The sequence below is a fragment of the Coffea eugenioides genome, chromosome 2 (genome assembly GCF_003713205.1).
Source record: "Coffea eugenioides isolate CCC68of chromosome 2, Ceug_1.0, whole genome shotgun sequence".
In the NCBI taxonomy this organism is placed as follows: Eukaryota; Viridiplantae; Streptophyta; class Magnoliopsida; order Gentianales; family Rubiaceae; genus Coffea; species Coffea eugenioides.
The window spans coordinates 7141492-7169008 of record NC_040036.1 but is presented as its reverse complement, the minus strand read 5'-3'; the positions used below and the strand labels follow the sequence as shown (position 1 = coordinate 7169008).

The 27517-nt window shown below is 35.2% G+C and overlaps 2 protein-coding genes across 2 annotated transcripts; both read right to left on the bottom strand.

Annotated features, from left to right (window-relative positions):
• Positions 1 to 1230: 1230 nt before the first annotated feature.
• LOC113762113 lies at positions 1231 to 5121 on the bottom strand. Its single transcript, XM_027305393.1, has 2 exons — positions 4111 to 5121; positions 1231 to 1818 (listed from the first exon to the last, which is right to left on the bottom strand). The coding sequence occupies exons 1-2, from the start codon at positions 4572 to 4574 to the stop codon at positions 1587 to 1589; spliced, it is 696 nt and encodes a 231-aa protein (XP_027161194.1). The 5' UTR covers positions 4575 to 5121; the 3' UTR covers positions 1231 to 1586.
• Positions 5122 to 10449: 5328 nt separating this feature from the next.
• Positions 10450 to 13274, bottom strand: LOC113762449 (transcription factor MYB1-like). Its single transcript, XM_027305904.1, has 2 exons — positions 12924 to 13274; positions 10450 to 11640 (listed from the first exon to the last, which is right to left on the bottom strand). The coding sequence occupies exons 1-2, from the start codon at positions 13252 to 13254 to the stop codon at positions 10712 to 10714; spliced, it is 1260 nt and encodes a 419-aa protein (XP_027161705.1). The 5' UTR covers positions 13255 to 13274; the 3' UTR covers positions 10450 to 10711.
• Positions 13275 to 27517: the final 14243 nt, after the last annotated feature.

The window sequence follows — 27517 nt, the reverse complement described above, 5'->3', positions numbered from 1 at the left end:
ATTAATTAAGAAAAGCGTATAAATGAAATGTAAGGGAATTAATTATATAAAGTGTATAAATGCAAGGAAAATTAATAGTAATTATTACTATATATATATATATATATATATATATGATAGGTTTGATAGAATATAAGTGTCTTAACGAGCCCCTCTATTGAGCATCCGTTAAAAAATCCCTTAGTATTGGGTATTTGTCATGACTATTTAATTGCACCATTGTACCACGTCGGAACCATTGTCTCCTTAAACCTTCGATCTATGGCAACAATTGCTTGCTCTAATGAAGAGACAAATGTTTTGAGAGAGTAGTTAAATTGGACTCAACTTGATAAGCATTTGTAGCCAATAGACTTCTGAATTTGATTTTGAGCATAGGCGACATAGAATAGGCGAAGCTGACACCATTGACTAAATAGCGTTATATGGATTGTAATTGCAAGTTTTGAGCTTTTTTACGTCCACGCGCACAACCATTGCCGATTTGCTGTCCATGGGTACCAAGTACAAACTCAAGTGAATTGTACATATAACTTGAACTCTAAGCTATCTTAGTTGCCTTCTCAATTTTAACACTAGAGTCTAGAAGCCCCAAAAAAACATAAAAAGAGTTAAATGCAAAAAACCTTTTTGTAGTTAGGTGATTGTACAAGTTAACTCCTCATCTTTTGAAAATCTACAATTAAACCCCTACAATTTGCATCAAAGTGAAACCGTTGGTTTTTTCCGTTAAATTTAACAGTCAAATTATTTCAATGAAACAATGATGAAATTATTATAAATTTAAATTTAGAATTATGTGTCATATATTTAACGATGAAAAGTGTATATACTGCCAGTGTATAGAAGATTAATTCTATATATTTTATTGTATAATAATCAAATAACTATTTTAACCTGTTGGCTGTCAAATCTAACAAGAAAACTAACCGTTTCACTTTAATTCAAACCATAGAGATTAAATTGTAAGTTTTCAAACTATAAAGGGTTAACATGTGCTGCGATTGGCTAAACTAGAAGGGGAAAAAAAAAGGATGATAACAAGGGACCAATTTTCTTCCTCATATCCACCCACGGGATCGAAAATATATTCAGTTTAGGATTCTATTTGGTCGAACCAGCCACAAAATCTTTGAATGAGTAGAAAATGTCAACTCTGTCTTAAACATGTAAACCACCATAACTAAAAATATCCTGAAATCAAATGATCAAATAGTAACCGGCTGTATCTGTAAAGATAAACACAGAGAACTTAATTCCACATGTAATTTAAGTGTACAACTTCTTTGTTCAAAACCAAGAGAAAATGTCAACAGACTATGGCACGATACATTCAAATGCCCGCAGCAGAATAGTTTACTAGGAACTAAAAAATATATTCTTCAAGACGAGATATAAAAGCATCATACTACAAGATAAAACACAAAATCTGCTCTAGTTCTCTTACTAGCTATTATAAACAACAGGAGCAAAGAATATGCTTACTTCGTTCCGTCCATGATATTAGGCGCGTAAAGTTCAGATGCTACTAGATCCGATAGTAGTTCGGGTACCCTGCTTCACAATCCTGGCCTCGCTCTCATCGTTCATGAGGGCACATTGAAGTGAAACAGCCAGGAGATGACAAATGCAAAAACCATACAGGCCAGCAAGAAATTCAGAAATCGATGACCCTGCCAGAAATTTCGAGACTCTGATGGAGGTGCTGGTGCTGCAGCTGCACTGGGAGCCTCGCTTGGTTCATTCCACTGCTCCAACAACTCTGCTTCATTTGCACCGGCAACATTTTGTGCAATTGATCCACATATCTCACAGGTTCTGGACAGGAGGAGTTTTGATAACCAAAAATGCAAAACTATACACCAAAGAATTATCTAGCTTAAAGCTCCTAATGTCCAACACTACATATTGGCAGGAATGGACCCTGTTAAAAAAATTCAGACTCGAATTGAAAAAGGGAGGGAATGGGGGAAGGGGTTGTTCGTCAACATTATCTCTTGAATTCAACTTGAACGCTCAACACCAATGACTCCTTTTGAGGTTGCTACCAGACAAATCATACGCCTGGAGATGCATAGCCTTGGTGAAGTGGGCTCAAAGAACGTTTATATTTGCTTGAGGTAGACAGGGCATAAGATTCATAATCAAAAGTTTCATATTTCCTAGTGAGGTACTTCTGAAGTAAGCAAACACGCTACTTGTGACTTAATCAAATGACATAATTAAGATAACGATGGAACGCTAACAAATTTCATTCTTCCCCTTATTCTCTCATGTTGAAAGGGAAGAAAACAAAGCAGAGAATAACAAGAACTCGGGAAGAATTACACTCCCTGACAGCCTTTTGGACATTTTGAACTAGCATTGACTTAAAAAGCTTACGAGAAATGTAGTACATAGAGTACCATGGTTAAAGAAGTTAATCCCAATTCGTGGCCTCTTAATCCATACTCCATAAGATTAAAATATCAATTAGTTACAAAAACTATATGAACCAACGTCATTCACAATCTCAAAATTAGCATTTTACAATATTCTTCCGAATTATGTTTACAAATTTCTCCAGGGCTTATTACTTGTTGTACATACTGTCCTCTTTGTTTTAGCATTTAACATAATCTTGAGAAGGAAAAGAGCCGTTAAAGCAATAGCTATGTAAAACCTACTAGATTCCACAAAAATATGCTATAACCTAGATCAGATTTTCACTTTAATATCAGTGAAGATTTCTTGAGCATGAAGTATGCCAAAGAATGGAAGGAAATATAAAAGGGGTAGGATGAGAATCCACTACTCTGACAAAGAAGTTAAAGTAGACGACTATAATGGAAAAAATGGGTATGGACTAAGAGAGAGTGACAACACGGTGTGTACCATTACAAGATATTATCCAAAAGACGGCTATGCTTTGTGTGGCAAAAACACATGACAATAAAGTTCAGGGCTCCACATTTACAATGATAAGGTAAAGGAAAACAAATGTTTGGCAAATCATAAGTAGAGTAGGCTCATAACAAAACCAAGTGGAAAAGCTATCTCCGTTTGCCATCTTATTACAGCTTCACATGTTCTGATTTTCTTTAAGCAAATTGTTGGACTTGCTCCAAGGCCAACCATTGCAGAGGCACCAGAAGACCAAAATGTGTAACTGTTTGATACTTCAAACTCTCTTTACAGCATCCTAAACTGCCACAAAAATACTAACCCCAACCTAAAGGAGAACTTAACAGAATCTAAAAGCGGACCTCCTCTCTTATAGAGAAGAATGAAATGACTCAACAACTCATTGACAAGTTTCCCACCTCACCTATAGCCTACACAAGAAAGTAGAAAATGTTGAGTCCAAATATTTATCAAAGTCCAACAAACTGGAAGAAATGAAGAATTTCTCTTTCATTCTTTGGTATTCCATCTAAGTAACAGACTTGACAAACTCAAACCTGAAGGAATATGACATTTCAGCACTTAGTGAAAAAGATTGTATGCAGTCCATGCCTTGTACATAAAGCTTAGGAGATTCGAGGCATGAATCCAAGTAAAAGGCGGATATGAATAGAGGAATCACAGTACAAGCTAAGTGGTAGATTTCCCTCTCAAGAAGAAATCATGATGTAGTCGGACTCCAAAGTGCTTACATTTTTTCCTTATTATTATTACTTTTTAAATTTCTTTACATTAACGCGGTCTGTTTTGCAGTATCCCCCCACCCCAACTTTCTTTTCCTTTTCCCACATCACATATTCCATAAGCCTCTAACTTCATGTAAAAAGCAAAGTCTACCACTATCTTTTTTGACTTTTCCCCTGGATTTTTTTGCTATAGCTGATAGTCCTTCGACAGCATCTAAGAATACCCAGGAATTTTCAAAGTTATATCATATAAAACATAATTACACTAGTTCAATACTCGGACAGAGACTTGTAAACACAATCACCAAGAAATTCCACACACTACTGAAAAGAGGGGGAAGAAGAAAAACTCTGCGTTGCAACTGTAACCTTAAAAATCTAAAACTACACAAGTAGACAGAAATACTAACAATGAGAGAAGCAAAATTCATAGAAATATAGATCCACAGATAAAAGAAAAATACTTGGCAGGGTGACTTACTTGTTCCCCTTGATCTTGAACCAAGCCTCAGCACATTGTTTGTGAGCAGCAGCCAAATCATCCTTACAAGAACAACCTAAATCAATAGGAAGCCCAGATTCTCGATTGGCAGCATCTAAGCTGAGGTGGCAAATCCTGCAATCCCTCTCACTTCCGGGGAAATGTACCTTGGTCTCTTGACCCCCAGCTTCCAGATCCACCACGACTGAACACTCTGAAACGGAGGATTCTCCCCTTTTATGTTTGTTGTCCAACACCCCAACAATCTCAGTCCCAGATATACTGGAAGAGACCTTTTTCTCCTCATTCGATGACTTATCATTCACATCAGAAAAGCACAAAGAACTACTGCTACCTCCTCCATTCTCAACAGGGGAATGGCGGCTGCGACCTTCAAAGCCGCCATCATCGCCAGCACCATGACCAGATTCCAAATCAACACCGGACTGGTGCAAAGTTGCCATATTTGCAAACGCCCAGATGGAGAATCCTCATGTAAGCGCGATATAAAACCAAGATCATGAATGTAAAGCAAAGATTGAAGCTTTCTTTCCCTCTCAATCAGTGTTCTTCTTTCAGTTTCTGAACAGGTAAACGTGGTGAGGCTAAAAAGTGGGCTCTTCCCTCTTTTGTCTATCAGCCCACGGACAATAGTACTGGGAAGGTAGCCAGAGATAGCTCCAAAAGAGATCACGGCAGAAAAAATACACTTCAAAAGAAAAAGGATTGATGCCTTTGAAAACTGGAACAGACAACTACTGAGAAGCCTATAATTCACTGTTTGCTTGCTTCCTTGCTATTCCTAGCAGCAAACTATTTTGCTATTGATTATCTTGACAACTAACATTGGTGACTTTTCGATGCACTTTGCACAGGTCACGTTATTTGCTTACGCGGGAGGTAAATATCAACTTTAAGGCTTCGAATGCAGGTTGATGGTGCGACATTAATTGCACCCAACATAAATAGTAAGTAGTAGTAGTAATAAATAAGGAAAGAAGAGATTTTAGCGGAGAGTTTGTGCAAAAGAATTGGCTGAATTAGAGAAGAAACGCCTATAAAAATGGGGGTTATGCTTCTATACTCTTTGCCCGCATGGGATCGCGGGCTGAGGCATACAGCATTTCGGCCTGTGTAAGCTGCTTAAAATGTAAAGAAAATGAAAAAAAAAAGAGAGGGTGTCATTGTATGAATTTGTTTTATACAGAAATCTTCTAATTTGCCTAATTGGAATTCTCCTATTTTATTAAAAAAGAAAGCCCTCTGCGGGAATAAGAAAATAAAAAGGGGACTATGACTAGTAATTTTGTTTTGTCCCTTTCTTGGAATTTTCACCACACCAAACTAGCTGTGTTTAGTAATCAGTAGTACTGCTTGAATTACGTTACCGACTATGAAAAGATGGTTTATCTGTTGTGTGCTCAAGTCTCAATTCACCGATCCAGTAATGGTAAATTTGTCCTGACGCAGCAAAATTAGATGTGAGTGCTAGTTCAGAATTTTTTGGGCAATTAGTCCAATCTGATTTGTTTTTCGAGGCGAATCTAATGATTTTGTTGCGTCTTTCTCTACCTTTTGATACTTTTTCTCTTTTTCTCTTTTCTTTTTTTTTTTGGTTGGGACTTGGGAGATTTCTTCATTTTGTTTGTTATTTACGAGTATCGCATGAAAATCCTAAAGACCGAAGGGGCGTGTAAGAAAATTTCTGATGTTGATTGAGTGAGGTAGGGATAATTTTTCTTTCAAAAAGGTGAATTTCGAGTTTGTTTGGACAAAGAGATTTTGGAAAAAAAAATTTTGCCTCACAAATCTCAATCACCTTTTTATCTTCCCAACCACCTTTTTATCTCACATACATCACATCACAAAAAGTGCTACAGTAAATATCTCAAATAAATCATCCAAATAAACTCTTATCCAACATGTCTGGCTGTTCAGAACTTGGAAATACACAGTTGGATCCTTTAAGGCCATGCTTGGATTGCTTGTTTCCGTCGGAAAATATTGTCGTTTTCCATAATCACATTTCCCTATCACCTTTTTCCCTCACATATATCAAATCGCTACAGTAATTTTTCCATGAAAAATGACGGAAAATGCAATCCAAACACAACCTAAAACTATGTCATGATTTCACACTTATCATTACGAGTGATCAATTGTATCAATTTGTTCGCTTAAACTTTTAAATTTGCAAGATTAGTTGTTGACAGAAATATCACTTTTTTTAAATTAAAAAAAAAGAAAAAAAAAGGATTGCAGACTGCCATAAGTACACAACTTGCTTATTTTCAAATCTTCTATAATATGAACATGGAAAATCGAGTAATTGACCATTGCGTATTCAAATCGTGGGACTAGGACCCTTTTCTTTATCACGTTAAAAAAGGTTAGAACTTTTTTTTTTTTTTTTTTTTTTTGGGGTCAGACAAAAATTTAGAAATATTTAACTACTACTAGGATTAGGACTACCGTCATTTCCATGTGAAAGGAGATGCTCTAAATATTGTGAAGAAAATAAACAGCGCAGATCACTTCCATTGTATCAGGTCCAAGCTAGCTGAATTTGGCTTTATTAAAGCCTCGCGTGTGAAAAAATCAAACAATGTACCTGCACATTTGTGGTCTAAAAACGTCGGTATCAGTCGAGGGAAGTAGGAGTAGGGCTGCAAACGAGCCAAGCCGAATCGAGCTTTGAGCTAATCGAGCCGAGCATCGACTAAATTTACCAAGCTCGAGCTCGAGCTCGACGAGCCGGCAAATTTCGAGCTCGAGCTCGACTCGAATCAAGTCGAGCCGAACTCGAGCTCGAGGTCGAGCTCGAAAAAAAATAAAAAATAATTATTTAATTTTTTAAAAAATAAATAAAATAATATTTTTTCTTAATAAATAATAAAATATTAAGGATATATACGTAATTTTATTATAAAAATAAAAAATAAAAAAATATATATATAATATACGTAATTTTATTATTAAATAAAAATAAAAATAAAAAAAATATATATATATACCCAAGCTCGCGAGCCGGCTCGCGAGCTAACGAGTTTAATATTCTGAGCTCAAGCTCGATTCGTTTACAGCCCTAAGTAGGAGTTTGTTTTGTAAACTTCCCATGGCTGTAATCAACTCTATGACACTGCTGATCCAAGTTGAACAAAAGCATGGTTTTTCTTTTTAAAAATGGGATAATTTCTTCAAATTTACAGGTATCTAACAATTTCACTGAACTCTCTTGAAATTTAAAAAATTACACGTACTTCCTCTAATTGACACTTTATAGCCAAACTTTAGATTCGTTGAAAAATTTAAATGAATACCCTGAAATACCCCCATTTTATAAAGTTCAATACTTTCTAAAGCAATAACAATATATTTAGCACACATATAAGAAAAGATTGTCAAGTTCTCAATGCCAATAAAAATTTATTGTTTGATAAGCAATTATGACAATAGTTCTATTACTGTGATAAAATATTTATCACTACCAAAATTATTCTTTCTAAATTGGAGAAGAAAGTGTCATCATGATGCCTTAGAGTTAATAGATTTTTGGTTTCATGAAACTATCAGTTTGATGCCAGTTTTGTGCTCGTTTTTTTAGTCAGTATTGCTTTTAATACAAAAAAAATGTAAAAAAAAAAAAAAAAAGATTGACAAGAAAAAATTTGGATAACGTTAAGAGTTCTCAAAAAGAAAGTCACTAGTTTAACATTTAGGGTTAGTGTTTACAGTTACATAGGATTATTGGCAAAAAATATAAAAAAGGAGGAATAAGAAGAGAAAAGGAAAAAAAATAATTATAAATCCCATTATTTGTGCATGCATACCCAATAAGGGAGTTTTATTAAAATGTTGAGGTTAGTATTGTTATTTTAAGAGGACAAGAGAAGTAAGTATAATTTTTAAAATATCATAAGATCTAAGTAAAATTATCAGAAATCTCAAGGGAGGCATATGAAATTATCACTTTGAAAAAAAAAAGGAAAAGGATTAGGACTACCGTCTTTGACTAGCTGACGGATGATACAAATGCAGAAGAATTTTTTGGACGGACCAAAAGCAAAAGTAGGAGGCGTAGGAGTAGCCGAGTAGGAGTAGTCCTACCAGATTCCTTGCAAGGGTATCAGCGGGGGATACCGAGGAGAGTCAGGACTGAATCTTTTTTCCTCTGGACATTGATAGTGGTTGATACCAATACCAGGGCAAGGGCCAAGCCGCCAAGGGGTTGGCGTGATTGGCCTATGCAATAATCAACTGCCGTTCATGGATAATGCTCATTTACCCACTTGTCCACACTCCAGTCGTTCAATTTCAAGAGGGGGATCGGTGGCACAGTGGCAGTTGTGTCCCTTTGAAGTTTCAACGTATTTGGTAAATATTTGGCAAAGTCTATATCGCATTTATTTTTGCTAATTAGGGTAGCGGTTGCAATTGTGCTCCAATGACTAAAAATTAGAAGTGACATTTCAAAAGACTCTCTGAACCAACCAATTGAGAAAGACTCCCACTTTCTTTTTCCCTCAAGGAAACCCGTGGGGCTTGTTTAGATTGCATTTTTCCACTAAAAAATTTATACATTTCAGGTCAACATATTTTCAATCACTTATAAAAACTTCTTAAAATAGTAATCTAAATGGATTCTTAAATTTTTGGTAACTGTCAAACATCTTTTCTTTTCTATATATAAAGCATGAGGCTTCTTTTTAGTGTTAAAATTTTTTTATCATTATTTAATATTCCAATTTTATCATTAAATAAGAAAGGATATATATATATATATAACCACAATAATTAAACTAAGAATACTTATTCAATTAGAAAATCATTCAAAATGTTTATCACATTTCGTCAAATGAATTTTTTTTTTGTCCCTCACTTTTAAATGCTGACTTTACATCCCTTATAAAATCAGATCATCTAATTTTAGTCCTAACTTAAGTTTTAAACTATTTTTTAACATGAATCCACTATATGACCCAAGTCATTTTTGTAGGAGCAAAAATGAATGCAGGTGGGGTAATTGTTTACTGTAAATCTTTTTTAGGGGCAAAAAATGAATGTGGGATGGATAATTTTTTTTTAACTACAAATGACCACATGCAGGTCGTTTTTAACTACAAATGCGGGTTGGATAATTTTTTTTGTAACTACAAATCTTTGACTTTTTTGCACTTAAAAGATGACCATACGTAGGTCAAATGGTGATTCAATTTGAGAAATGGTCTGAAACTTAAGTTGGAACCAAAATTGGCTAACTTGATCTTGTAAGGGATATAAAATCAAAATTTTAAAAGTGAATGACGAAAAAATTCATTTGATGAAATGTGAGGGATTTTTTGAACAAATTTTCCCTATTTAATTTCAACAACTTATTATAACTTCTTTTATTGTGACTTCTAATAACTTCCTTTCAAAATAAATTTTGAACAGCTTTTTTTTTTTGCAATTCTAACTTCTAATAATTTCACCCTTTTGTAAAAATAAAATTGAAAAAAAACTCCTACCCTTTTATTGTGAAAAAACTTTGTTTTTAATTTGCGCACCCATAGGACGTGTCTTTCCCTCAAATTTGTACTATATGGTTTTGTGAAATAGTAGTGGGCTCACAACCGGAGCTAAATAGTACTAGTGTCTTTGTTGCCCCTTTACGGCATAGATGCCTTATAGGGTTAATGCACTAAACTCTCATAAATTTTATTTTCAGTTGCACTTTATCCTCTCCTGAGCGGTTTGTCCCCTACTACTATTCTATTTTTTCTCTTCGTTTATTCATTCCTTTGTTTGTTTTTTCCCATTACTTTCTTTTCCTTTTTATGTTATTCTACTTTCATGTCACTAGTTCTTTCACTTTCCTATAATATTACTAATTGTATGCTTATTACAAAATTGTAATTTTCTTTTACTTATAATTTCATTCTTATCATAATGTCCTTTAACTTTGATCTCAAATGCAAATTCATCGTGTTATCTTATCCCAAAAAACGAGAGTAAGAAATGAGTACCGGAACTTGCAAATATTGCACATTTAAAAAAAAAAAAAACAACAATGACCATCAAAATGAATCGCCTTAAACGTATCAGACAATTCTCTGCTAAAACGCATAGCAGCATCTACCCAAAAAGTTAAGAAAGCACAACTACCTAGCAACTTAAGCAAGGTGCTAGCCATTGAATAGAAGTTTCAAACCATCGCTAACCTTAGAAATCAAGTTTCTATGGAAGAAGCCAATATATTATCAAGTTTCTATGGAAGAAGCCAATATATTCCCCTGGCATAAGACAAGAATAAATCAAGAAGAATGCCACCTCGGTGGCAGCTAAAAAGAAACACAAGACTCAGAAAAACTGAGGTAAAAGGAACCTCAGCAGGTCAATTTTCAGAAAAGCAATAAAGCATCAGGAATCCAATCTCAAGCAAGGACATGATCTCTTCTCCGAAAACAACATAGGCTCTATACAAGATTGTATAATCCTAGCCTGCCATAATCCAGCAGATGAACTTGTACTCAGTTTAATGAAGCTATTATCATTTCCACTTTAAATTTAAGAGAGAGAGAGAGAGAGAGAGAGCTTATAACATTAGCTCTAGCCTCCAAATTCAGCTTGAAAAAATACACGTTGGCAAAGGCATCTTGGCTGGAAACACATTTGTCATGATTCCTCTTGATTGGTGCTGTACCTTGTCAAAGTGCAAGGGCTGCAACGCATGTTCATGAGCATTCATTTGCACAGGGACAGTCCGAGGCACCATTGGGCCACTAGCTGTTTCTGGTACTCTCAATGAATTCTCAAGTCCACTTTTAATCCAGGCAATGTTGTTCAAGTCTGTGGCTATGGCAGCCAATTCATGACCTGAACAGGGGGGAAGTTCTTCATATTCAACAAATTCAGGTCCCAACAATGAGCTCTTCTTCAAAGAAGAGCCCATGCCAGAGGATCTGCAGCAACCATGGCTGCATTGCAAAGGGATCACAGGCTCATCTAATTCACCTTCCATATATGTGAAGAAGCCAAAATCAGGTGTGGAAGCTCGGATTAGAGGACCCTGCATAGGGGTTGTCCTTGGAAGAGCATAATCAGAACCAGATGGATTATAAATATTAAATGCACCTATTCTGGCAACTGGACGATGAATATTAGAAGAATTCTTTTCACCAATACAATGCTGATTCCTTTCAGAAACATTATATTGGCAATTGTCAGAATAAAACTGATCCCCATTCGTTTGATCTTTTCCTTCAGTCTGTCTGGGTATCTCTTCCACGGGGCTTATATACTCTTCTTTTGGGGAATTTAATGAGTTAATAAGTCCAGGTGACATGGTTTCCCCTGAGGATGCCACTAGTGTGTCAATGCTGCCATCTTGAATCATCTCATTTTGACTCATACTTGAAAACCGGCGCTTTAGTGTAGAATTCCAGTGGTTCTTAATAGCATTGTCTGTTCTACCTGATAGAAGCTTTGCAATTGAGGCCCATTTGTTTCCATGGATGGCATGGGCAGATATTATTATTTGATCCTCTTCATCTGCAAAAGTTTCCGCTCTTGAGATTCCACTAAGCAAACAACATATGGTCATACAATATAATAATCACATAGCCATTTTTTGGCAGTTTGGGGAATTGGAGAATAAATGACTGGAGATATACATAAAGAATGGTCATCTCAAATTTTGAACATGTGACCAAACAAATGTTAACACTCGCATGGAGAAAGAAAAAAGAAGAAAGAAGAGAAAAAAATTTAAACAGATGCATGCCCAAAAATAAGATGAGTCTACTTTTATGAATAGAATTGCATCCAAGTCAAGGAACTTCATTACCACTTCCTACAAATATCATGAAAATAAATAGATTAGACATGCCATAGTTTGTATCCATTATTTCAACAATCATTTCTTGAGTGCAGCATAAGCACTATTGAGATAGCCATAGTGTCTACAAGTAGAAGTTTAGCTTAAGATTGATTATCCTATGGGCCATGGCTGAGTACAACTAAAATCCAGTACAGAGCTCGATCACCTGGAAAAAAATTGGGTAATGAACTGTAGGAACAACTCAGTCAATGTAAAAGCCCACATTTTTGATTGATTCTACTTCTACAGTGTTTAAATTCATCTTTGGTGACAATCAAATGCTCAAACTACTATGAGGCAAAGCAATGGTCTTAACATAACAAGCCTTTGTTACTCAACATATGGAAGTAAACAATGGAACACAAATGATCTCAAGAACTAATTTTCGTATTGTCTCCCTTCCGACCGAAATGTACAAGTGTCCAATATTCTAGCCAATTTGCAATAAAGCCTCCATATAAATCCTTTCTTCCATATAAATTCGTCCAATATCCAACAAGGAAGCAGCCAAGGTAAAGGAATATCAAGAAACCAACATCAAGGGGGAAAGAAAAAGGCGGCTACCTAGCCAGTTCCACCACATGACTAACGAAAAATAAGTTCTTGGAATCCTTTATCGGAATCAAAAGCTGAAAATAAAATAGGACCGCATTATCTGCAGAATATAACTAAGTTTCTCATTAACTTAAACAACCACTTTCCGAAATTCTCCAGATATAACCACTGGACTAACAGATTGCAAAACGATGGAAAAGATGAATGAGAGAAAAAACAAATGTACAGAGTACAAACCCTCAGTTTCAAATTTATAACAGGAATGCAAAACCAAAACGGCTAACTATGCAGAGACTTCCAGAAAAAAATGAAAATGCCTACAAAGAGACAGAGAGAAAGGTATATGCAAAATAAGAATAATTAAATGCTGGAAAAAGGCAAAGGAGGAGGAGGAGGATACCGGTGAAAGGCTTGCGCTTAACGCCAGGGTCGAGCTGATTACACCAGCGAAGGCGGCAAGACTTTCCAGAACGACCAGGAATTCCTCGGGCAATCAATCCCCAATTCCTTGCCCCAAACTTACTCACTAATCGAGTCAGTACCGCATCTTCCTCCGGAGACCACGGCCCCCTCACTCTCCCACTTCTACCTCCACTTCCACTTGCGCCGCCTCCAGCATCGTCTGTTGTTCCTTCCATCGCATCTCCACAGCCATCAACAACAACCGCTTGATCGACATCAACGACGGCGCTATTTATTTTCAAACCGTTTTCCTCCGGCGCTGACGTCATCTGTCCTCGGTACTGACCAACTGCAGCAAATTGGTTGAGAGGGACAAAGGATTCGATTTATGAAGCAAGTATATCGTGAGCTGCGAATTGACGGTTTTGTCTGACAGTTATTTTTAAATGACGTGCGTGCCCTAATGCCCTTGGTGTTTAAAGTTTAAACCGTTAGAGATGCAATAGCGCTTCGGGGGGAGCCTGATAATTGCGTATCTAGGTTTTGGGTGTTTTAGTAAATTGGTGTGAACTACGCCGTGTAACTACCCGCCGGTTGTTATTTTTTCATTTATTCTTTTTAAATCTTTTCTAAAAAGTGAACGGACTAGTTTGAAAGCGGAAGAGAAAGTAGTTGACTCCATTTTGCCTTGGAACCGAAGAGGTCGCGGGTTTTGGACATACATATCCCGAATTTGATTTCTACAAATACAATAATTAATACATTTAGGATTGTGGATTATTTTCAAATTTTTATTATTGGCATCATTAATACATTTTTTAATTATTTTTCATCTCACATATATCATATCAAAAAGTATTACACGTATTTTTTTTTAAAAAATTATTTCAAAAGTGTTCCGTTCAACACTGCTGCTTTGCTTTTAAGTCTTTAGGAATCATAAAGATAATGATATAGTGCACAAAAATCAAAGTGACCAAGATTTTGAAAGAAACAAATTATCATAGAAATCAAAATTGTTAACTACCACTGCTGTATGCATTAGTTTTTGAACGAATAATCTTCATTTTGCTGAAACAGCAAGTGTAGAAAATTCACTCGATTCACTGCTATGTTATATCCCCGTTTGGAACCTGAGTTTTTTGAAAGTTTGTCTAAAACTTTACTGTGTAGCGTACCGTAAAAGATTTTGAAAAAATTTTTTAAAATGATATGTTAGTTGGAAACAACACGCGTAGAGAATTCACTCGACTCGTTGGTTTTATTCTAGTTATAAGTTGGTAGTAGATATATCTGAACAATGTCAAATAAATCGATGTGTACAAAACAGCATTTTATTAGTAAAACAAGTTATTTCTTTGTGAATAAACATCTTTCACAGTTTGAGATGAAACGAATGCTAAGGCAAATATAATAGACATCAAAGTCTGATAAATTACGTGTAACTTTGGACTGTATCACTGAACTTTACTTCAGTTTTGAAGCAAGAAAGTCTTAAACTAGTTACAACTTCTTTAAAACATATTTAGATGTTTAAGATATCAATTTTCCCCCCTTCTCTAGTACGAGTACAAAATTAGACCAGCCACAGCCAGCATCAAACCGTTATACAGCTTAATGGGAATTTAATTCCATTAGAAGCCCAAACTGGAAAGGCGGGACAGGGCACAGCTCTTCTCCTTGGGCTATTGTAATGGACATCATCTCTTTCACTTTTCTTTCTTTTTGCTTTTTGGGCCATTTTGGGCCGTTGTTGTCGGGTCATGCTCATGCAGTCATGCTTTAAGCTATCTGCGAGGTGCACCAACTATCCATCAAAACTCGTTTCTTCTTCTTCTTTTTGGTTGTTTCATGTTTGTTGACTGGCTCTGATAAGAAATTTGCGTGCAAGTCGAAAAAAAACCGCTTTGTTGTGTGCATAATAAGTTGACGTGACAATTTTGTTAGAGAGGCTACCTAACTAATCACATGATTAATTATGATCATTCTGGCTAAGCTTTTCAGTGTACTTGGGTGAAATTTATTGAGACACACGCTTGGAACAAATTGATCTTTGATAAATCATCTCGAAAACAAACCCAAACTATCCTAACACCACAACAGATGATAAAAGGTTAAGGGTCTGTTTGATAACATAAAAAGTGATGAAACTAAACCTTTTCAGACATTCAGATGTTTTGAATGTTTGATAAATGAAAATCTATCTGTTGAACTTGTTAAGCAGTGTTGAACTTGTGTGTATTTTTTTCAGCACAAGAATCCTAACTGAATGCTTAATTCTGATAAGAATCAATGGAATTATTTCAACTACCTTATCTTATTAACCAAATTTACCCTTGTTTGTTAATTATGTTCAAAATTCTTATCTAATTAAATAACCCGATATTCTCTATCTAATGGTTTTCAGTTTATCTTTTCTCCCTTTTTAATGACTTTCACATCTTCTCCGTACTCCTCATATAATATATTTCATCTTTTATATTAATTTGATTTAAAAATAAATATTGTCATTTTTATACCTAACTATTTTAAACTAATTAAATCATAGGTTCTATTTTTTTTTGGAATGAAAAGATATAAGGGTAAAATTGTCAAATTAAACTTATTAAGCATTCAGTTATAAAAATTTATCAAACGGTATAAATAAGTTTAGCATTAAAATTCAGACATTCATATATTTCTTTTCAGTGCTAAAAATTCAGCAAATTAATTGTTTCAATATTCAGATTTCAGAATTCAAACTTCAAAATTCAGATTCAATTTTATCAAACGGATCCTAAAGCTCTCTGGATTGCACAAATTAAGGTATTATACAAATGAAAGCTACTACTAGGAAAAATACAAGCGCATCTGATTTAGGTCACCCTCTTCTTCGTTTGGTTCAAGTTTCGGCTCAAAATAATTGTTTTACAAAATTTCACGTGCTAGATCATCCATACAATTGAGCCCACACTTGTACAGACGGTTGCAGAAAACAATCGTTCTAGTAGGTTGATAGCCAAGAGTCAATTATAAAAAAAATGTAAGGTTCATATTGCATCTTGTACATACATCTTTTTTCACACCATATATGGAGCTGACAAAATTTTAGTGTGTTTGGATTGTAAGTTATTTGCCCAAATATTTTTGCTTACATCACCATTACAATTTCCAATACACCTTTTTATCTTCCCAATTAACTTTTTATCTCACATACATCACATCACAAAAAGTGCTACAGTAAAAATATCTCAAATAACTTACAATCCAAACACACTAGTGAATTTTATATTGTTATATAGTTATACATTATTGAAAGTGAATTATATCGTGTACGTGTGTATATAAAATTAAGCCACGTGCATTTTGCATAAAATCAATCTGAACGATTTTTCTTATGACTATTATTCGGGCTCCATGTCCCACCTGTACGTAGGCGCTACGCATGTGCCACATATTTCAAAGATGCCAAATCATTCATTCTTGTCTTTCAAATCGGCCCTGTTAGTAGAACGTACTTCCCTTTCCCGAGTTGCCCGACTTTTGGGGTTGGTCGATCAGATGCAGATGAGAGACGTGACGGGGGAAGCACCAAATGGAGACGCTACGCTTAATCAATGACGCAGAGGCGGAGCCCTAAATCACGGCCAAATTAATTGAAGTGCTGAATATTTAGTATGGGATGTTGGTAATTAGCTTACGCATGCAACGTGTACAAGAAGAGTGGAAAGTGGAAGTGTGCTCAAACCCATATTTCTTAATCACTGGTTTCGCTTTCTATCATTTTCAGGGAACAATACTGTTGTTTGTTGAATGCTACTGCGTAATTACTACTCTCTTATCTCCATCTTACTTTTAATGCGCATGGGACATCCAATGAGATAAGAGCCTTTCATCCACCGCCACCACCACGAGGGCAGGAAAAACAGGCCTGATTCTCGATAACCCGTGAAAATTCAATTAAAAGCAAGAAAGGAACAACGTCCTGTGATGGGAGAGATAGAGCGAGAGAGGGGCCAAAAAAAAAAAAGGACTGATCGATCGTGTGCATAGGTAAGCGGGAGTACTCTTCTTCTGTTCTTGATATTCTGATGTTCTCTAGTCTAGCATGGAATGGAAGGTTCTCGTGGTAGTTTGAGCTCCTGGAAACTGTCACCATCACTTTTTCCAATTTAAAATGCTAGTAAAAAAAAAAAAAAAACAAAGGACTCAATCCTTTCAACTGCGATGGTGGCAGGATTGCTTTTTAAGTTTTTGTGAATGCTTGTTACTCGATGCCAATTTTTAAATTGTTTTGCATAACTAATCCAATTAAAATACTTTTAACGCTAAACATATACCTTTTCTTAAATCAAAAGCAAAACATGAAAAGGAGCAAAGATAAAACGCTTTATTATTGTTGAACTACATACGGGCATGCAACAAGTGATTCCATTGCCCTCTTCGATTGCGGAATATGTACTCCCTCCCTCTCAATTGTTTTATCATGTTTCGAGAATTTAATTTTTTTTTTTAAAAAGTACTTTGATTGTGATATTTATACTTTTCTTTTCAATCTTACTCCTATAAATTCAAAATTTAAATTTGAATGGTAACGTATAGTATATGATTAAAAAAAAGAACTATATTGAAAGAAGAGATTAAAAATTATTTTAACTTTTTTAACATAACAAATATTTTGAAACGTTTCAAAATGAAAAGTATAGCACTTTCAATTGGACGGATGGAGTATGTGTTTGTGCGCGATACGAAGTTTCATAACCTTTTTACTTTGTAAATTTAAGAAACTATTGATTTTAGTTTCTAACTTTTTGTTTAATTTATTTGTCGATTTTGATTTGTTTATATGATCAACACATTTTTCAACTATCTTTTTTATCTCCTATACATTATATAAAAAAAAAATTCCAAATAATCTTCTATCCAAACACACTCATTGTTTTTGTCTTGGCTACTACAAACACATTTTTTTTATGTAACAACAGAAGATAAATTTTTGCTTGCATGATGTTGAACATAGAAGCAGTAGCTTTTTATCATACTTAAGAACGAAAAATGTCAATGAAATGTTTGAGACAAAAAAAAAAAGGTGATATTGATATTGCTTAAATCATTATCTCCGACCTGCACTATGATTATGCTTGTCATGGAAAGTTGCTCGATAAATTATTGCTAACCATTGCCATAAATCGTTTGACAGATAATTTATTGTTTTAAAACCATTCAATCATACCCCATTTTCTGTTGACTTTCGGTCATGCTTAACTAAAAGGAAAAAAAAAAAAGAAGAAGGATAAAGCGCTCCAAATCATGAAGACTATCATGATTAGAGGGTTCTCATTGATGTAATTTAATTGTCACCTCTCATGTAAAGTGAGCCCGGCTAACTAATGCAGAATCTACCTATTTGTTTAAGCAAAAAAATCAAGCTTACAATGTATGAAACATCGAGCACTATCTAGCATTATTAATTTGTTCCTAAGTGGTTGGCCATCGTTAGGAATGTCAGGATTGTTTGTTGTTCTCCAAAAAGTAAGCTAAAATTAACTAAAGTAATGACCAATAAAGTGGGGTTAAAGAACATAGGACTAGTACTTATGACTTAATTTGATGCGCGGATGACGTTAATTTTCTCTCAAGTGAATCATTTTCTTGGATTTGTGGGACATAAAACGAGCATGATTAGTGATAATTCTCGTTGGTTGGTCTTCACGGGTCAGCAAATGATTACCCTAACGATACAAACCACTAGACCAAAAAAGTAATTGTTCAAAAAAAAAAAAAAATCACCCTTCTCCCTCCCAAATTCTCAAATTCCTCCCCTGATATAAAATGTTTTTTTTGTTAAAAAATTAATCACAATTGAAACGGGGAGTTTCATCATTCATGTGCACACAGTAACTCAATAGCTTTTCAAATGAAAAGGAAAGAATAGCAATCCAGCAGACAAAGGAGTTCTCAATAGCTTCCATGACAGCTCCAAGTACGACAATTAGACAACGACATTGCTTAATACGGCGTTTACAACTTTTAACACCCCTCCCCCGATTACATCATTTTGGACAACCCACTAAACAATAATTATACAATATAGGATAGTGGATTGCAATTTTTTGAAGTTTCTATAGAAAATGTACAAGATAAAAAAATGTGATTGAAAATTGTTTTTACAAAAAAAGTAGAAATTTTTTGGTAAAAATTGGCTTTCCAAACAAGGATTAAGTCTAGGATTTTGATTATATGAAGCCCCCGTCCGGGAGTAAATCATGACAAGATTGATACCTAAAATTTAACATTTCTTCTTTGCCCCAACTCCACTTGCCTAGGGGTAAAAATAGAATGCAGACACATGGAATCATCACGCTCTAAGAAGAGAATAGACGCACTGGAAAATTTCGTTATCATGTACTGATTTTGTGTCCTGTGAAGCCAGTGATTTTTATGTTCTGTGGTTAAAAAAAAAATCTTTTTTTTTTTTTTTTGAAAAAGGGATAGTCTACCTGAAATCGCTTTCTTGATCTAAGGGTTTAAAAGAATCACAATTACTATTTTATGGTGATTAAGAAGGATTTAAATCAGTTTTTTTTGCAGATATGTAATGTAGTGGACAGGAGTTAAAGAAGACTACAACTAGTGATGATTTGAGTTTGGTAACACGGAAGGAAAGAAGGATGCGAACATTGGAAGAAAAATATGTGCTTCTCCCGCTGCTGCTTGCTTTTGCAACCAACCATAGTGGTGAGGCAAAGTCTATTGCAAACTTGTTTGGTTAAAAAGGAACCACAAAGATCACAGCGAGTGCTCTAAGAAAATGATGGCCTCATTTTTAGCAAACACAAAATCTCGAACGCAATCGTGAATCGTGATGGCCATGAGAGAGGCTTCTGTTGTGGAATCCGATCAATCTCTTATGACGTGACTGGAAAATGCTCAGAATCCACAACAATGGGAATTTTAGATGTCAACAGCCTAGCGAAATGTTACGCCATGTCAAAAGCTATATATTTTCTTTTATTCCTTCTTTCTTTTTTTTCTTTTTTTTTTTTTGTCCTTGGCTTAAAAGAAAATCGAATTTAAGGGCTTCGTTACCTCAGCTAGGTTAAGGACTTTGCTTCACCTTTACCTTTTATTTGACAATTAGGGGTGTTCGTCTAAGCACGATTATAGAAGTCCTTTTCATTTCACTATTTGGAGGGATTTTTTTTTTTTCCCCCTAACATCTTCTACACAAGTACTATATTAGAAGGTTGCAGTCGATTAATCAAACACAAATTCTGGTTCATGTTTTCCTTTGGAGTAAAGGGAGGGGGTCCAAAATAAGGGGCTGAAATCGTTATGGCTCAACAGGTAATATCAGGTGCTTTAAAGAGGAGGAGAGAAGGAGAGAAAGAGAGAGATCATGGAGAAAGTGAAACAAGACAATGGAAAAGGGATTTGAATCAAAGGTGAAACTTTAACACTGAGCTTGCTAAGTGTTATAGTAACTCTTTGAATCCTAATTCCTCGTCAGTGTGAGACACTCCATGGCCCAGCTCTGGTCTCCAACTGCAAATTATGGACTTATATGCCAACAAGTTGGCCATAGGAGAGGGGAAGGTGAGGCCGATCCACTGAGGTCATTGTCCTCTCGCACTAATTGAATTGTCCTTTATCCAAAAAATAAAAATAAAAAATAAAAAACCAACTTCCATTATTTTCCTCTTTCTTCCCTTTTTTCTTTAATTTTTTTTTTTAAAATTTTTCTCATCTTTTGAACACCTTCAAGAAGTTCTTAATTCATTGTACGTATTGGACATTGAGAGACCCTTTGCAATTGACATAACAACAGCCAACAGATACCTGTCCTTTCACACTACCTTTCCTACGATATTCTTGGCTCTGATCCCTGTTAACAATGACTAAGAAATATCTTTGACAGCAAGAACCATCTTTTCCAAGAGCAATGCATCCCTAAGTTAAATAAATTCTTTCTTTGTTCTTTTAGTCTTTGATCTTCGTTCAGAAAACAAAAAAAGTCGACCTAATCTAACATAGAGTAAGATGCATTCGACTTTCATTTTTTCAAAAAAAAAAAAAAAAACAAAATTTTGTGATGTTCAGGCGACCCAGGCCTCATCACCTCACTACTCTACTGATTGAAGACCAGGAAATTGCTGTGGAGGTGGATACGGAAACCAGTAATGCAAGGCAATTGTAGCTCAAATGCTCATTGACTATAAGCACCTGCAGTACTAGTACGTGGTCCAGCAGTTCTAATCATATCACATGGTAGAAGAAAACAATTTATGGCATCAGAATTTAAGTGACATCCAACTTCAATGGAGGGACAGATGACTTGTTATTATTTCAATTTTTCATCTACTGTACAAGAAGGCGCTGCTACAATGAGTAACTTGTGGTCCAGTTCTTAAAAACTTCCCGTTCGAAGACAGTGAAGAAAACCAACACTTGGATAGCCAATTTTAAATCTGTTGGCCGGCTGTTGTAACTCAATCCCCTTTTCACTTGTTGATAATAATAATAAAGTACTTTTCCCTACAATGAAAAACCTAATGTGATGGTAGCTGCAATAAAAGCTTGCAAAGGCCTACATATTTTTAGTTGATAGTGTAAATGAAACATAGAATCCAAACCAGCCTTAAGTAAATCGATTTAGACCAGCTAAACAAATTTCAGGACTAAATACGATTTGGAAATGACTTTGGCTTGATGATGAAGTCCAATTGCTTGAAGTTGACAAATATAGAATCCAAACCAGGCCATAATTGCTGGAACCGCGAGCACAAATCATTTGGTAGTTGGTTTCGTTCATTGCACTGGCCTGAGCTAAGCAATCTAGTTCCCATACTTGATACAGCATCATCAAAATAAATTAATCAAGTCCTAGGCTAGTTGGCAATATCATTGATCATTCCTATGTCCTAACGCTAAAATCATATCGTGAATATGGGATGATTATTCCATAGGTGGTATTATGATTTTGGCCCCGTTATACACATATATAACTAAAAATCTGCTAAATGTCAAAATACGTATAATATTACCTTTAAAAGTTCAGCGCCTATGTTAACAGACAGATGTACTATTATTTAAGAATTAATCTTTTCTACACTATCAGCGTTGGATGAATGACAACTATGTAAAATTTGAATTTGAAATTCAATTTTTATACACATGTCATGAATTAAGCGATGATAGTATATACACTATCAGTGTATATAAGATTTACTCATTATTTAAATTAACTCTTTTTTTTCATGATTTCTTAAATAGTAAGCTAAAAAACAAGTCTCTCTCTATATATACACACACATACATACATACATACATACATACATATTGCTGCAAGAACCAATCATCAATTTCTTGAATAATTATTGGCGCCTGTAACCCTGAATAAGAATACAGAACTTTTTAGAGCAAAACATGCATTTCAAACCAATCCTTTTCTTAGGCAGTGCATATATGGGGGACAAGACAAGAAAGAACTTGTGCAGTTATGCGTGGAAGTTGACACTGAATAAGTTCCTGGATGAGTAGGACGAAATAGGCACGCACTTGGATGGAGCATATGTATATATTTATAGCCAAAATACATAGGCAAACAAAATGGCAGGTTATTTCCAAGTCGTGCTGCTCTACCAGATGGGTGGCAAGGGTTGGGTGGGAGTTACATTCATGTACAATAAAGAAGAGACAAATGTACGTCTATGGGGATGAATTCTCTGCATCATCATAATCAACATATATAATTATTATAGCACAAAATACATAAAAGAATGGAAGAGAAATATATCTAAGCAACAGAAAATGTATATAGCCAAAAAAAAAAAACTCCTGTTTTCTCTTCCCATCCACAGTTCCTTTCACCCAACCACATTTACCCCACTTCTTCCACCATAAGAGTTAATATCGGGTTGGGGCCGGCAGAGCACCATAGAAAGCCTGCACTGTGTAAAAATTGTTTATGTGGACCATTCATGTTTCACTAGTGTGAACAAAATCTAACATACATATGTTACGCTCGATCATCGCTCTTCACTGCTCACCATGTCCACGGGGCAGATATCAACTCATCAATTTATTCTTCTACAAATAAAATCGTCCGTTTTCTTTCCTCTTATTATAAGTGGCCAATAGCATCAATCAATTCTTCTAACGCATTTTCAATATTTGTATTGATTTCTGTCCTCCGCTTCTGAGAAACCAAAGCTGATCAAGCATCGGAATAATGGCTATAAGCCCTATATCGGCTTTCAGAAAACGCTGTAGGCCAGCGAGCTCTAGGAAGTGCGTTGTCAGATATTGCTTTCCTTCAGCTGGATTGGGACTAGAGGGCCAACTAGCACTCTTTTTGCTTAAAATTGATCGACACTTGGTAAATTTTTGCACTCTTATAGGTGTCAACCAACAATTTGAATGAATCTTCCACGTCTAAATGTGTCTAGTCGAACGCTATATTGTCATCATTGACAAAGAAACGAAAGAGCTTGGTTCGAAAAATTCCCCATGCAAATTCAAGTAGCATATACTCTAGTACAAGAGTCAAATTAATAGAAAGGATAGAGGTTTCCAGTTCAAATTTTGTTTCTGAAGTTATTGAGAATGTTTTACGATTAATCTATCCACACTCGGCATTTTTTCGTTTTAGATATGAATCCCGACCTGTTTGTTAGGACACATGTAAAAAATTATAGGATTGAGGAGAAGGTAAAACCTTACCTCCTATTTGTTCACGCTCAGCATTTATAGAGTTGTTCATTTAATTTTCTTAAGCCTCTGAGGAATCTAATTTCTTCTCATCAGAGGTTGATGGTCACACGATAGGAACTGCATAGCTGTCTGTGGAAGGACTTTAACATCTTTTCAAAGAACAAGAGAAGAAAGTAAAAATTTGCTGCGAGTTGAAATGTATACTCTTAATTACATATAATGACAGATAATGTCTTGAGGCCCCTCATCATTATGACCATAACAATTTGCTCTCACGTTATCAATCTCGAATTGTCAATTGGAATGTCTGGGTGCCCTTAGACTTTCCTAATGGCGGGAAGATGCAACTAGAGGCTCTTGGTTTCTCCCAATTTTATTTTCATCCAAATATTTTTTTATTATCATTATTATTTTTTGGGAAGATAGTTCAAAACGTCCTTTACATTTTGCCTAATGAATTTTTTCACTATTCACTTTTAAAATGTTAACTTTAGGTCTTTTATAAATTCAAGTTAATAAATTTTGGTTCCAACCTAGGTTTTCGACCACTTTTTACCTTGAAATCACAATATGACTCATGTGCAGTTTTTTTATGTATAAAAATGTCAGATTCCGCTTTTTTAGTAGCAAAAATAAATACGAGTTGGAGGATCAGATCTCAATTTTTTAGGAAAAAGAACAAGATTTGAGTCAAATCCTACCTTTTAGAAACAAAAAATAATATGGATCGAGTCATAATTTTAAATACAAATGGGGTCTAACTTTTTTGCCTCCAAAAAAAATGACCATGTATGGGTTACATGGCGTATTTTAGGATAAAAAGTGGTCGAACACTTATGTAGTGATCAATTTTTACTGTCTTGACAGTGTAAGGAACATAAAATTGCCATTTTAAGATTGTAGGAAGAAAAAGTTCATTTGGCGAAATATGAGGAATATTTTGAATAATTTCCTCCCTTTGTTTTACCTTTTGTCATGGGGATGACAAAAAAAGATTAAAAATGATGGAGACAACTCTTTTTACTTTTGCTCTCGACTAACACGGAAAATGTAGACAAGAATGAACTCACTTTAGGGGAATTGACCAGCAAGTAAAATATAGAATGCAAATCCATAATAACACCTGCATTGAAATTCAAGAGGTGTATAATAGTGCACCCTTGTAGTTTAAAAACGGGTTCCTCTCCCTCTAACCCTCTTAGCCCATCAATTTGATCCTCTACCTAGTATGGGTATGGTTTAGAGTAGGAATGCTGCTGTATAGATATTGTTGATTGATAAAAAGAAAAGAAAAAGAAAAGAAAGTATTCAATTATGATCGAGCAAATACTTTGGATTTGAATTTTTCAAGCCTTTATTCATTAAAGGTTATTCAAAAAGAATCTGCAAATAAATTTTCTAATGCCTATTTATTACTTACACGCCTTGCTATAACAATATTTTTAAGTCTTATAATTTGCAATATCTCCCTCACTGAATGAGTAACTCAAGTACGTGGAACCCGTGACCTAAACTTCTGCGCATAGTTTCTAAATTTTTCTGTATTAGAACAAAGCGTTTGTCCAATCAATGGGAAAAAAAAAGGGGAAAATGCATCACTTTTTTCTTGACACCTCGAACTCGAAATTAATATTACTTTTCAATCTGGTAAATTAAGCGAAGCAGGGGCCGGGCTAATTTCAATGCATACATAAGATTAGAGTGGTGCTATACGATATCATATCATTACATCGTGCCATGTGTCTTTGACCATTTAAACAGGAAGCCGAAGACCAAACCTGTAAACCAGCGGTGCAAATTAATCCATCGGATATATTGCTATAATCTAATCAGGACACAAGATTAGCGAATATAAATATATTTTTTTAATTAACCACTAACCAGTGTGAGAAAAGATAGTTTTTCTCATTAAACAAGCGTATTAAATTTATTATTTATGGTAGAAGTTTGACGGAAAAGAAGATCTTGGAATGGGACCAGAGCTTGGAGCGCCAAACGAAAGTAATTATAGAAACAATAATGATATTTACCACCCACCCTCTACTCTAGGAGGAAATTTCTAAATAAAGGATAACTGACCCACCCATAATAAAAACCTTCGCCCATGTGCCTGCCTTTGTTTGAGAACGGGATGGGGTCTACTAATTCTTTTCTTTAAGATGAGGAACCAAAAAAAAACGTATATATTTTCCTTGTGATTCAACGATTTGAAACATTAATAAATGAGTAGCATTGGTAGCGTACAAGAATTGTGAATATATTAGTAGTTATATTGAGTCTTTGCTAGGGCACTTGCAGTCTCCTGATCTTTTATATTGAGAGTCCCTCAGACCACTTGCTTTTGTCTCTCTATCACTCCACTCTATCTAATCTCTCTTTCTCCCCCAAATCCTCTTTCTCCTCTTTGATTTTATTTCTTTCCTGCTTTTTTCTGGAGACAAAGTGGGGAATTCGAAATTCAAGCAGAAGTTGCTGCTATTTTTTCTTGTTTTTTTCCCTTCTCTCTCTTTATCTCTTTCTTTGTGGAGAGACAAGTGGAATTCTACATTAATCAACTGGAAGTTGCTGCAATTGTTTTCTTAACTGCAACTGAAGGAGCCATCCAAAGGGATCGCATTGATCCTAACTCTTTAATTTCTTGCCTTCAAAAAGAGTACACACATGTAGGGGAAGTATTTGTAATACTAGTTTCTTTTTAACTCCTAAACTGCATGTGATGTGAAGTGGGATCATGCTATCCCTTTGGATACCTCCTTTGGTAGCTAAGCTTCATCCAAAAAATGGAGATCCATCCATCCCTTTAGGACCTCAGGAGCATGCACTTGTTGTCACTTGTCCGAGTTGCAGATTCGCATTCGCATACAAGGGTTTGAGGCCGTAAGCCCTTGTGGAACAAACAAGTAAGCAAGCCGCTTCGATCTCTTCCGTTTTTCTTCATTCTTTCTTTCATTCACTGTCCTTTCTTTGCAAGCTCCTGCATCAACAGGTAGTTCTAGCATGGACCAATATCTTTGTTCATCGTTTCCTATTCAAGGAATACCACATACATACATAAATGAGGTATATCCAATCTGCATGAGAATTTCATAGTAATTTAAGCTTGAACATGCCCAATATGGACTTTGATTGTGCTTGCCTTTTCTTTTTCTTCTTTTTTTTTTTTTTGGATGCATCTTCTTTTTGAAATAAAGATCCACATCGAGCTTGTGTGTGTTTCAAACCCTTTTCTCAATTCCCTGTTGGCTCTAACTTTATTATAAACTTCTGAGCTTTACAACCTTTATGTTTGCTGTGGGGGTTGGGGAAGGGAAAGAAATTATGCTTCAGCTTTCTAAACCCGTATGAAATAATTAATTCATTTTTCTAAGAGCATAGATTTCCCTAGCCACTTATATGATGCCGTTTATCTTCTTAATTCATCTTTAGAGTTTTTCAGTACTCCTGTTTGACTTTTTATAAGATAGCTGAAAAATGAAACACCTGATTATTTTCAAAGATAATTATTAAATTAATTTTGAGAAGACAAAACCAAAAAAAAATTTAAAGAAAGAAGAAGAAGAAACATTTTGACTGGGAGCTGAATATTATTCACTTCTGATCAATTGAGAGTTGAAATTTTAGAAAAGCTTTCCAATGTTTTACGATCGTCGTCGTCATCGGCTATAAGTATCAAGCGCCAGGATAAATCCACTAAATGTATCTAAACACGTAGTATTTAAATATACCTAATCATTTGGGCAAAGTGCACATGACACCGATCATACTGACTGACATACCCCAAAATTTGGGTACTGTACAGTATGCACCAGACATTTATGTTTTCTAGCTATTCTTAAGCACCAATGACCAACAAGTAAGAATGAAACAGACACATTGGTTGAACCTTTGACCATTATTAGT

What these genes read in the sequence shown, in the direction of transcription:
- LOC113762113 (XM_027305393.1), bottom strand. Translation starts at nt 4,574, where the DNA reads ATGGCAACTTTGCACCAGTCCGGTGTTGATTTGGAATCTGGTCATGGT. An exon ending in TTCAAGATCAAGGGGAACAA is followed by an intron (nt 1,819 to 4,110) that starts GTAAGTCACCCT and finishes CCTCCTGTCCAG; the next exon opens with AACCTGTGAGATATGTGGAT.
- LOC113762449 (XM_027305904.1), bottom strand. Translation starts at nt 13,254, where the DNA reads ATGACGTCAGCGCCGGAGGAAAACGGTTTGAAAATAAATAGCGCCGTC. An exon ending in TAAGCGCAAGCCTTTCACCG is followed by an intron (nt 11,641 to 12,923) that starts GTATCCTCCTCC and finishes AAACTTTTGCAG; the next exon opens with ATGAAGAGGATCAAATAATA.